The sequence below is a fragment of the Psammomys obesus genome, unplaced genomic scaffold (genome assembly GCF_907164565.1).
Source record: "Psammomys obesus unplaced genomic scaffold, mPsaObe1.curated_primary_1811, whole genome shotgun sequence".
Classification (NCBI taxonomy): domain Eukaryota; kingdom Metazoa; phylum Chordata; class Mammalia; order Rodentia; family Muridae; genus Psammomys; species Psammomys obesus.
The window spans coordinates 5,448,605-5,461,182 of NW_026590062.1; the positions used below are offsets into that span (position 1 = coordinate 5,448,605).

A 12,578-nucleotide genomic window follows, 5' to 3' on the forward strand; every position below is an offset into this window, starting at 1 on the left:
TGGAATTCCACCCTCCTCTAGAGTTTAACCCTCACCTGGAATTCCACACTCCCCAGGAGTTTAACCCTCACCTGGAATTCCACCCTCCTCTAGAGTTTAACCCTCACCTGGAATTCCACGCTCCCCAGGAGTTTAACCCACCTCTAGCATCCCACTCTCACCTAGTGTTACATACCTGGTGTTACACACTCATCTGGACTTCTACCCTTACCTAATGTTCCACATCCATCCAGCATCCCACCCGCCCCTAGAATTCCACATTCATACATACCTTCACACCTGTGGAATCACACCTGCCCCTGGACCACACACCAGCGTCCACACAGGAGCCCGGAACCACATTCCCCATGGCATTCTGTACACACAGTAGAATTTCCAAGACCCCTGAGGCAGTGCCCACTCTGAAGGGATTGCTAGAAACCAGGGCTGCTCTGGAGGTTCGGCCTCGGTGCGCCTGGGATGAGGTCTAGATGCCTGTATCTTCATGGACACAGCAGTTCCGATCCCCGGCGTCACATAGGAATATCACTGCATTTAAAAAGCAGCCATCTTCCTGCAGCCCTGGGGCTGAGGGCTGTGTGGGGCTGGGTTTTAGAGGTCTCCAGGAGCCTCTCAGCCTGTCAACTGGCCTCCAGTGCGAGCTGATGTGGTGTGCAAAGTGAGGGAAGCCAAGGCCTTTCCTGTCTCTGTCAGTCTCGGGGGAAGTTTCAGTATCCGATGCTTTACTAAACTGGGGAGAGATTTCATTTTTCCTGAAAGGAATTAACGAGGAAGGGCAATTTCTACAGTTTTCCTGTGACGATGGTTATCACTGAATTGAATGCAGAGTCCATATGACAGATCTCTCCAGAGCCAGATGCTTTATAAACCATATGGATGCCATCATGGATGTTCCCCATCTGTGAAGTGGGCTGTGCTGGGGAATTTTTTGTCAACTTGACAGAGCTTAGAGCATTTGGGAAGAGTGAGCCTCAGCTGAGAAAATGCCTCCATAAGATTGGCCTGTAGGCATATCTGAAGGGAATTTGATTGATTAGTGACCGATGTGGGAGGGCCACGCCTTCTGTGGCTCGTGCCATCCCCTAGGCCGATGGTCCTGGGTAATATAAGACAGTGGAGCAAGCAAGCCATGAGGAGAAAGCCGGGAAGCAGCATTCTTTCATGGCCCCTGCTTCAGTTGCTGCCTCCAGGTTCCTGCCCTGACTTCCTTCAGTGTTGGGCTGTGACATGGGAGTCATAAGCCGAAATAAACCCCTTTCCTCGCCAAGCTGGTTTTGGTCAGTGTTTCATCAGCAGTATAATGCAGACTGGAGCATGTGGCGACAGTGACAGCCGACACACGTGTCTCAGTAGAGTGCTTTAAAGATTTGTGGCTCCTATACGAGGAATAAAAGTAACCTCTGCCTCCCCACCCCCGCTGCATCAATTGATTGCCAACTGTACGCCGGGAAGGAGCTGGACTGCTAACAAATGCATTATCTTCCTAAATGCTCTAAGGACTCAGTGAGACAGACATAACTTCCGGAACAGCCATAGCACTCTTCAAGAACAGAACCGCTTACTAATCTCACTGCAGCCATTTTGGGCAGGGCGCTGAGGGGATTCATTTTGCAGAAGTGCATCGAGACTCAGGTGGAACAATGTGCCCGCTATCACACAGAAGTTGAACGATGGGATGGAGATGTTCCCTGGTCTATTAGGTTCCAGAGCCATGCCTTGGTGCTCCAAAATCTCATTTTACGGATGAGGACACAAAAGCCTAGGGAGGACGAGGACACCTGTCCTTCAGCAGCAGGCCTTGGATGGGTACCAACTTGACATGGAAGCCTTTACAGAAAGGGAGGCATCTCTCTGAGTCGACGTTTGTCACCCCCGACCAGGCAAATGTCTTATGGACCCACCCTGTCTCAGAGTGTCTCCAAGAGCCACGTTAGGAGGCAGGTTTGAGTTGAGGCTGCAGCAGACAGATTCATCGTTAACAGGCAGAGGTGGGGTGTGATGCATTCGAAAACACTGGGCCAAGTGTAATTACAGCAGTAACAACAACCAGTAAGTCATAGCTGGCTCCCCAGCAGGCTGAAGCTGGTGATGAAGCTCTTCTTGGCTTCATTTATTTTCTGTAAGTAATTTGCTGGCTCAGAGGGAGTCAGACTTGAGGGAACTCTGACTCCAGCCTGCATTCCCTCTGGAGCATTTGGGTTTTTTTTTTTTTTGTTTTTTTGTTTTTTGTTTTGTTTTGTTTTTTTTTTTTTTTTGAGGCCACAAGTCCACGAGTGAGGATTTTCCCCAGAAGACAGACACCTCAGGTTCAAGGTCAACACTACCCTCCTTATGAGCCGGTCATTCTGGTTGCTGCTCAGAGTGCCCAAGGGTAAGACAAAAGAAAATCCTCCAGGTTAGGGCTTCCCAGATGAAGTCCTTCACTGGCATATGCTTTTCTCTGTTCCATTTTGGCTGTGTTTCCATTCCCTGTTGTTGCTGCTGTCCCTTCTAAGAACGATTGCAAATGGCTCCCCCCATATTCCTCCCCACCCCAACTCTGTGTATTTGTCACCTTTGACAGGCAGGCCTTCTCCCCCACTTTATCCCAAAGAAAGAAAGAAAGAAAACAACTGATTGTCATGACTATCCCTGAGTGGATCGGTACCCTCCAGGACCCTTTTGAGAGAAGGTCTTGCTCTGTAGCCCAGGGTAGCCTCAAACTCAAAATCTTCTGGCCTCCCTCTCCCTCGCAATGAGATCTTAGGCATGTGATGCCATGCCCATCTTGTTTTTATATTTCTCTGCCCTTTTCTGTAGTGCTGGGGATGGAGGCCAAGGCTTCGCACACACTAGCCAAGCTCTCTACCACCAAGCTACCTGTGACCCAAAGCTCTTTTCTTTTTAATCTTTTACTTGTTTTTGACAACTCCATCCTGTATACACTGTATCTTGATCGTATCCATCCCAACTCCCTCCTCCCAGCCTCCCTACTAAACACACCTCAACATGTCCCCTTATGACTTCTGTGTCCTCTCTTTTGTATAACCCACTGAGTCCAGTTACTGCTGCCTGCTGGGATGTTGTCTGATCTTGATGACTTGATCTTGTTCAGGTCTGGTGCCTGCCACCATAGCTGCAGTGCGTCTATGAACACAACAGCCATGCCATATCCAGAAGACAACATTCCAAGGCACACCTGCCCGCCCCCCACCCCAGGTCTTACACGCTTTCTACCTCCTCTTATGTAATGTTCCACAAGTTGTGGGGGGAGTTGATCTACACAGCCCAGTTGGAATCCAGGTCTTAGCTTGTCCTCAGCACTTTGGCAGGTTTTGAGTCTCTCTACTAATTACTGCCCTCTGCAGAAGAAGCTTCTCTGGCCAACATCAAAAGCAGCCATATTTTATGTAACTCCCCCGCCCCGCCCTTTTTGTCTCAGGTTTTCAAGTTTTCCTTGTGTGCATAGTTTATACATATCCATGAATACTTACAAGGGTGACTAACAAGCCACAGGACCCCCGACAGGCTGTGTGATCGGTGTGCTTTTGAAGTTAGAAAGACCTAGATGTAAGCAGTTTGAGTCCCCTTATCATTCACCAGCTGTGTGTCCATTAGCAAGTCATTGAGCCTCTCTGACCATTGCTCTTTTGTTTGTAAAGTAAAGACTGTGGCTCCCACCTTGAGGGGTTGCTCTAAGAAACCAGGGTGGTTGCACATGTGCAAAGTACACACAGCTCAGTGTTTGGCTCACTAGTTGGTCATTGTTCTTGCCATCACTATTTGCCTGGAGTTAAGGTAGCATACCTGGGATGTTTCTTCTGCATCTCAGTCGTCATCACAATGGCTCTTCGGGCGTCTTCCCGGACCATTTCCAGGAGCTTCTGCAAGACTGATGGGAATGGGAGTGGTCACCCTTCACCTGGAGTCAGGATGGTTCATGGACCCCAAGCCTGGCCTGGGGATGCCTCTGCCTCTGGGGGTCAGGGGCAAGACAGGGATCCTACTGGGCCCCAGAAGAGTCAGCTCATAGGGTCTGAGGGGTTTCCTGTCTGACCACATCACTGCTTGACTTAAAACCATTCCATGATTCTCTATTCTTTTCTTGGCAACAGGACTCCACTTGACTGCAGAGACCCTGAAAGATCTCTTTGCCTGTTTCTGTGTGCTTGTGTACATATTCATATGTGTGTATGTGTGAGGCCAGAGGTCAAACATGGGTGTGTTTGAGCTCTACTTCATGCTGATGAGACAAGAGTTTTGTGTTACTGAAGCAGGATTTCACTGACTGGCTGGACAGTCAAGAAAGCCCTCTTCCTGCTGTGAAATGGAACCCCTGCAGCACAATAAACCCTCCCCCACCCCCAGGCAGTTCCCTCAGGTGTCTTAGTTGTATGAAGTGATGAAAGCAACTTTTACCTTCCTGCTCAATATGTTCTGGTCCATATACTATGCAAGGATTTCTTGAGGCCTGGCCCCATGAGCTGAATCTTGTCTCTCAAAAGATAGGCTGAATTCCTAATCTCCAGGATGCCAGAATGTGATGTCAATTGGAAGTAGTCATGGTAGTTATGATGTGTAAGGGTGAGGTCACACTGGAGGACAGGGTGGTGGTCTCTTACTCTAGGATGGCTGGTGCCCTTGTAATGGAAAGGGGACACAGCCAAGAAGAGCTTGCTGTGCGGTAACAGAGGCAGAGGAGAGTGGTGTACCTATGGCAGGATGTCATGCCTTCCCAGAATCCACCAGCTAGAGAAGGCTAGAACAAGGAAGGTGAAGTCAGGCGCCCACAGCTTTGAGACAATACGTTACTGTTGTGTTAAGCCTCACATCCCAGAGCTCCTAGGAAGCTAATATGTTAGAAAATGAAAATACAGGGTGAGCTGTGTGCTTCACAGAAGACGAGGGGTGTGAGTGAGCATCGGTATTTTACAAGGACACATCTGTAGATCCCCCCCCCCCAACTCTTTTCCATTCCTAGAGAGAGCCTGCTCGGTAACAGAACCACTGGGAAACAGCTGGCCCCATGGTGCCAAACCATCACCGGGCGAGGTTGTCACTTAGCAACTGTCCAGAATTTCTCTCCATATTTCAGAACAAAGAGAAGGAAGGAGGGCCTTGGCATGAGGAGAGGAGAAAGCACACATGGACAGAGCCACTAGCAGGTAGAAGGGAGACTTCTAGAGTAGTTTTCGGATAATTTTGGGAATCAAGATGGAGACAAGAAGGAATTAACGAAATCTGAGCAATTGAAGGGAGATTAATAAGAATGTATTCTTAGGTTTACCTCAGACAAACATATATATGTGTATATAATATATAGGTTTATATATTATATCTATATTTATGTATATAGATTTGACAGAATCTCATGCATCCCAGGATGGCCTTAAACTCATCATGTAGCTGAGGATGACCATGAACTGATGATTCTCCTACCTCCCCCTCTCATGTGCTATGGCTACAGATGTGTGCAATCACTCCTGCTTTATCAGGTCCTGGAGAGTTGAACCCTGGCTTGTCCATACAAGCCTGTCAAGCACTCCACCAACTGAACTCCTGCATCTCTACCACTTGTGTTAAGAGATGTCAGTTCTTTTCTTGATGGTTGGAAGATGTCTCGTGATGCTGAGCTGTCTCTGGAGAGGCAGTGAGGCTGGTGTCCATTTCATGCAGACATCACACTGTGTGATGTATTTGTGTGTGTATTTCTGGGAACTGAACCCAGGACCTTGTTTATGCTGGGGGAGTGTTCTGTTACTGAGTCACCCTCTCAGGCCTCTTAATGTCTCTGGGATTCTGGAAGCTTCTATGCTCCATCACCTACATCTGGCAGGCTGCTGACTTGTGGACTCACACACACACACTTTTCCAGCCTTGTGCACTGATTCTCCTTGGGCTGTGACTGACTTTTTCTCTGTGAATTTCTTGGGGGTGGAGTCTGATCTCACTTGGGTTTCTGTGGGCAGCAGCTGTCCATGTGCATGGGTGGGGAATATCAGTTACCAGCTTTGAAAGGAGTGAGTGAGCAGCAAGGATGGCAAGGGAGGGGCCCATCTGGGAGCTTGAGCTGCATTTGGGTAATGATGACCGAAGGTGATGGTGGTGCAGGCCCTTGCTGGCTTTAGCTTGTTGCAAACACTATTGCTAGGCACCAGGGAGAAAGACTGGCATTCCTTAGCAACCCAGAGCTGCCCAGGCTGTGCCCAGTGATGTAATTCAGTCACAATCGCCTCCACTGCCAATCTGTGAACAGAGTCCACCTGAATGGAGTCTTCCTTTTTGCCTTGTAAGTGTCCTTTCCCCACTAAGTGGAGTCTTGGGGCTTCTTACCTCAGAGAAAAAGCTTGTACAGAAAGGCCATGGGATAGAAATCCCCCAAGGAAGAGATGGCCTTGTACTGGGTGTTTACGAGGCTTCAGGGTAGTGTGATCCGTGTTGCCCCAAGTCCTCAAGTGATAAGTCATAGCCACAGAGAACAGAAATCTTCACTCTCCTTCCACCTCCCTCTCCCGGCAGGTCTAAGAACTGAACCCTTGGTGACTAAGCCAACTTCTTCTTTTGGAAGGTGTCTTTGTGTGTGTCTCCAAGGGCAGAAAAGGATGCTCCATCCCCCAGAGCTGGAGTTTCAGGCAGCTGTGAGCTTCCTGACTTGGGTGCTGGGGTCCAAACTCTGATCCTCTGCAAGAGCAGAATTTCTCTTAACCCCTTGTCTTCAGACCTGGTCTTCTGTTTATGGTCTCTTTGGAGGGAGCACAATGGACGGTTTCAGACTTACATCTGAGTTACTATTCAAGTGACTCTCTGTCCTCCCAGTCCCAGTCCCAGTCCCAGTCCCAGCAGGACTTGGTTTCTTGGGAACTCCCCTGCCGTTGGTTTGAGGGAGGGGGTGAGTTGGTGGGAGGTCACAACCCACTGCCCCCAGGGGTCAGCAACACAGCCTCTTTATGCAGCTGGCCCTGGAATTAGACCTCCTCAGAAGGCCAGCAGCTGTGGATGGCATCAGGAATTCAGCATCCGTTTGAGGAAGTTTCCAAAGGCAAGGAGAGGCAGGGCAACTAATCTGCCTTTGTCAAGTCCACCACAAACAGGATGCAGGTGAAGATGTGAATGAAAGCGGAAGATCAGAGCAGCTGAAGAAGGGCTCTCCCCCAGAGACAGATCCCTGCTGAAACATTGCCCAGCAGCGGCTGCACAGCTGCTGTGCACCAGGCTGGAGGCATGAAACACCACACACAAAACTTATATTCTTTTTCTGTCTGGAAGGGGAATTCTTTCCTAGTTCGTTCTCCTCAGCATCGTTTGCAGTTAGGTGTAGTACTATGACTGAGTTCTAGACCATGAGGATTTAATTCTCTCTTTCTCTTCTTCCCTCCTTACCTCCATCCCTTCCTCCCTCCTCCTCCCTGTGTGTATGTGGGTGGATGTCAGAGGAAAATCTTGGGGAGTCAGCTCTTTCCTTACAGCCTGTGGGTCTCAGGAACCCAACTCAGGTCATCAGGCTTGGTATTAAATAACCCTTGCCTGCTCATCCATTTGCCTCCTTGAGGTTTTGGAAGTGTGGCCTGGAGTTGCTGAGAAGGTTGCTTACCTCCCCTGGATGTGGGCACTGTTATACCTTGTCTACTTCTGCTTTGGACCTAGGGCACAGGTGTGATAGGCGGAGCTCTGGAGGCCATACTGGACCATGAAGGGATCCACTGAGGTTGGCCAACTAAAAAGACGGAATAAAGAAGATCCATGATGACACTTTTAATAGTCATTTTTATCCACCCTTGCTTCTTTAATCTGTAGGAAAAATGTAAACTTTGATCTTTTTAAAGTCACTTTTTTTTCCAGGTCTCTTTGATACCATGAGATTAAAAAACAACAACAACAAAACAGTAAACTAAAAGAAAGTCCTCAACAAGACTTGATACAGAGTACCAAGAGACATAGAAAGAGAATATCCAGATGGGTCAGGTAAGGCTTCTCAGGGGAGGATGCACTTGAATGGGGCTTAGACATCAAGGAAGCATTTGCCAGCCCTAAGTGTCAGGGGACAAAGGGAGTGATGTAGGATGGTGCTTTTCTTGAACAGAGGAAGATCCGTTGTGTAAGGCTGAGCTGCTCAAATGCTGAGGCAGTTATCAGTGTCCTGAATAAGCTGTTCTTGAGGCCACGGTCATCACTAAAAGATGCTGTGCTGGGGATGGAGGAGAAGTCACTGTGCCAGCATTTGACTTAATAGTTTTCTCTGAACCAGTGTGGAGGAAAGTCATCGAGTGGAGGCAGGACAAGGAGTAGACAGTCTTTGGAAAGCTGTCAAGCTTTGATCCCCTTCCCCAGGCTCATCTCCTCAGGTCTCCTCGGCTCAGGGGCTGGAGGGGAGAGAGGCTTCTGTGGAGCACCCTGCGTGAGCCATTGCTGTCAGCGCTCTCACCTGATACAAAAGCTGAACCCTGTCTCCAGCTCAGCACTCACTGTCATTGCACTCTGAGTATGAGTGATCTTCGTCATCGGAGCTTCCTGTTGGCCACCTGACTTCTCAGCTGCGCTATCACCTCGTTCCTCCCAAATCGTGGCTGCTCAACCCTCAGGTACCGAGGGAGGAAGGTTCCAGAAGCTCAGCAGAATTTCACTCCCTCTCTGTCTCAGACGGCACCTCTGTCCAGAGAGCAGCTTTCCACGTCTCTCCTGGGCCCCTGTTGACGTGTCCTGACTTCTTGCATGTCTGTAGGTTTGCTCACTTTGGGTTCTGATAACCTAGGCCCACTCTGACCTCCTTGAATCCAAACAGCACCCAGTCCCTGCCAGTGCTTCCCAGGCCAGCTCTGGCTCAGCTGTCGGACTTCACCTTCCACTTGTCTGAGACAGGATCCTGTGTCATTTTCCTAGTGTGTATATGAGGCTCAGTGGCCCAGGAGCTCCTGGGAATTCTTGCCTTGGCTTCCCATCTCTCTGCAGGAATGCTGGGATTGCACTGTTTTTTTTTTTTGTTTTTTTTTTTTTTTTTGTTTTTTTGTGGTTCTGGGGATTTGAACACAGGTCCTTGTGCTTGCTCTCGAACTGCTATAAGAGTGACTGATAAGAGAAAACGTACACTTCTGTGCAGAAAAGTAGATTTGTGGCCCTTCAGGTTCAAACTGGGGAGGGGGGTGGGACAAAGGATGCATGTGGGCCGACAGGAGCATTTTGAAGTAAGATTGTGGCAACAGACCTACAGATGCTTCCTCTGTCAGCTTCATAAAAGTGCTGGCTCACATACATTCGACAACGTATGGGTGAGGTGAGTGGTTCCTTGAGCTGGGTGTGCTGGTGTACATATGCCTTTAAGTCCAGCATTCACTAGACTGAGGCAGGACGCCTGTGAGTCACGGGACACCTTGGGCTATCTAAGCATGTGCTGTCTCGCTCTCTCACACACAAAATAGTCCAAACCGAGCAAAGACGACACATCGATAAATCTGTGACAACCAGGTACAGATTTGAATTTGAATAATGTGGAAAAATAAGGTAGAAATATCTTGATCATAATTTTTGTATGTGTGAAGTGTGGAAAGGATAAAATTCTATAGAAATGGAGGCAAATGAAGTATTTTTAAGGTGTAAAGAAGGCAAAAGGTGATTGTGGCTGTGTCCCTGTGGGGGAGGGGCTCAGCGAAACAACTTACGGGGAACATTTTCAGCCCTCATGAAGGGTGGGGACTGGGGGGGGGAGGCAAGGAAAGGGACCCAAAGGCATTGAGTAAGGCCAGTGGTAGAGAGCTTTGACTTCTGTGTCTCTGCTGAGCAGGGCTGGAGGTGGGGCAGGATGGGCTGAAGACCTAGGAATGTAAAGACAGACAGTGGTGGTATCTGAGGTGCAACTTACCGGGGTGGAGAGGTTCTTCCTCTGGCTTAGTGGAAGACGACTCATTGTCTTCAATGTCTTTGCTGCCAGTGCCAGTGCCCTGTGTGACCACACTGGGGAGCTCGTCAGAGCCAGGGTTCACAGACAACATGCTGCTCTGGGGAGAAGAGCCCCCGCTGGTCCGGGACAGGCTGAGGGTAGAGGCGCGCCTGCTGAGCTTCCGGCTGGCCGTGCGAATGGCAGGGACTTTAAATTTCTTGGTCTGAAGGAAAGAGAGAAAAAAGAGGGATGTCAGATGTCAGAAAGGATGGTTGGAGAAAAGAAGAGGGGGAGATGGAAGAAGGGATGGGGAGGGACTGGGAGGGAGGGAAGAGTTGGGAGAGGAGCAGAAGGGAGGGAGGAAGGAAGTAAAGAAGGAAGTAGGGAAGAAAAAGGGAAGTGGTATTTCTAATCCCTGCTGCGGTCAAGGTGAAGGGCCAAAGGTCACTGAATTCCCCTCCACTCCTAAACACTATGGACATATGCTGGACATATGGAACAACCGTTTGTCACCAGCCATTAAAGGACATTCTGTGTGTCTCTGGAAGTACCTTTGTCCCTGTACTGATGATTCCTCGTGCCACCTAAAATGCATTCTCTCACTGGAACTGGAGCTAGGCTGGCATCCAGCAAGCCCCAGCGACCCTCCTGTCTCTACCACTCTCCCAGCAGTGCTGAGGTTACACGCACAGGAGTCTTAACGTAGGTGGTGGGTATTTGAACTCAGGTCCCTAGGCGTGTACAGCGAGCCTTCTAACTCACCAAGCCATCTTCTCAGCCCCAGAAATAATTTTCTTTGAGAGCTTTTAAAATGAAAATGCTTGAGGGACTAAGGTTGGTGTCAAATTTATATGAGACTCATAATGTTTACCATCTTAGGGCAGAAGGCAACAGAGAGCAGAGGGGGTCCTGAAGGCCACACCAAGATTTCCCACCATGATATTAGGTGGGGAGAATTTCGCTCAGCTGGTTTGCTTGTGGGAATCAACTGTGTTGAAGCAGGAGGTGTTAGTAATGTTTTGATCAGTTTTGAACGCTGTAGGGACTTGACTGTAGGCGGAACTCTCTGCACCAGAAGCAGGGAGGGATTTCTTGGCTGCACAGAGGAAGGGAAAAGGTAGGGGAACGATGGAGTGGTAAGACTAGGGCTTCGCCTTCCATTTCTTCCTTTGCTTTGCTCCTTTCCCCAAGTTTTCTGACACGATTTTGCACAAGCAGAAGAAGGCTCCAGCCCGTGATGGCTGGGGGCACTCGAGTCTGGACTGTGGTTATCCAGCTTTCCAGAGCATCACACAAGATGATGGCGGCGATGGGAGGAAAAATCAGTAGAGCACTTACGTCCCTTTTACCTCCCTTCCTTTGTCCTGACTCTGCAGCTTAGCCAGGAGCTTGTCCACCTGCCCAACAGGACGCTCCACACTCCCTGTCACCCCATGAGAGAGGATGTCAGAGCTCAGGGATGGCAGTACGCCAGGCCGCCCCTTCCTGGTGCTGGGGAACTCCAGACCACCGTGGAAGGTGTAACAACCTGTGTCTCAGGGGGGCAACCCGGGATCTGGCTGGGAGCCCTGGACTCTGAGCTGGGGGACTAGAGCACGCTGCCTCGGTTTCCTCATTAATAAAACAACAATAAAACGGGGATGGGGTGAGGTGGCCACAAAAAGACCTTCCTATCCCCAGGCCTCCTTGAACCTCCCCTGAGCTGGGGCCCGGTGGGACTTATGAGTAACTGAGAGCTTCGGGAGGGACTGGCTTTTTTTTTTTTCCCCCTAAGTGAACTCTTATGCTTTCTGAGAAGCAGAGGTTAGATGCTCACAGGGAGACACACTTAGCCACCCACTTTAAGAAACAAAATTGACACTTAGAGAAACCTAACTGCTTGGCTTTTGTTCAGAATAATGGACCCTGGGCTCCCATTTGCATGTGGTAGTATGGGTCCCCCAGCCTTCCCTTTGGCTGTGCTTCATTTTGCCACAGACCTCACCACTCCCTGCTGTGCTCCACTCAACCTGATTCTTTCCCCCCACTGGCAGGATTTCCCCATCTTCAGGAACACTGCCTGCTACTGATTAGGTCTGTGTGTACCACAAGGCCCTCGGGGACTTCGGCCAGTGTCTCCTTTCTAGATCCCCATTTACAGAGGGCTAAACTGAGGTCCGGGGAGGAGAAAGGGCTTGTCCAAGGTCACAAGGTGGAGTTAGCCACAGCAGCCACTCCAGCTATCCTGCCAACTCCACCCCCCAACCCCAGAGTGCACCACGCCACTGTCCGGGCGTGACCCACAGGGTCTGGGAGACGGGACTGTGAGAAATCGACGGTAGCAGTACTGAACCTTCTGGAAAAACACTTTCTTTTTCCCTGAGAATCACGGCTCCTGCTGCTCTGTGTGTCTCCACAGTGACTTTATGTGAGAAAACAAAGGCTCTTGCTTGTGGGTGCTCAAGGACGCCGCTGTAAGAGCAAGGGTCAGGGGAACAGTCCTGTCATGGGGCGTGTGGCTCTAAAAAGCCTTATGTTTGACACACAGGCCCAAGGTGAACCTGGACCTGGCTGTACGACCCCACACAAGTCACGGCCCATCTGTCAGCATGCTGAGGAGTGCTTCTCAAACCTGCACATAATAGGTTTATTGCTTGTGTGCGTGTGTGTATGTCTATGTGTATGTACGAATGTGTCTCTGTGTGTGTGTGTGTGTGTGTGTGTGTGTGTGATGTATGTATGTCTCTGT

At 49.7% G+C, this 12,578-nt stretch overlaps 1 protein-coding gene across 3 annotated transcripts in view; it reads right to left on the reverse strand.

Moving 5' to 3' along the window:
- Ccdc60 (coiled-coil domain containing 60) overlaps positions 1-12,578 on the reverse strand; it is an 83,472-nt gene that overhangs the window by 14,382 nt on the left and 56,512 nt on the right. For all 3 annotated transcript variants that reach the window (XM_055605719.1, XM_055605718.1, XM_055605717.1), the window contains exons 6-7: positions 9,833-10,073; positions 3,787-3,871 (exon numbers count right to left, since the gene is read on the reverse strand). In XM_055605719.1, the coding sequence (XP_055461694.1) occupies positions 3,787-3,871; positions 9,833-10,073 (326 nt within the window). The remainder of the gene's footprint in view (positions 1-3,786; positions 3,872-9,832; positions 10,074-12,578) is intronic.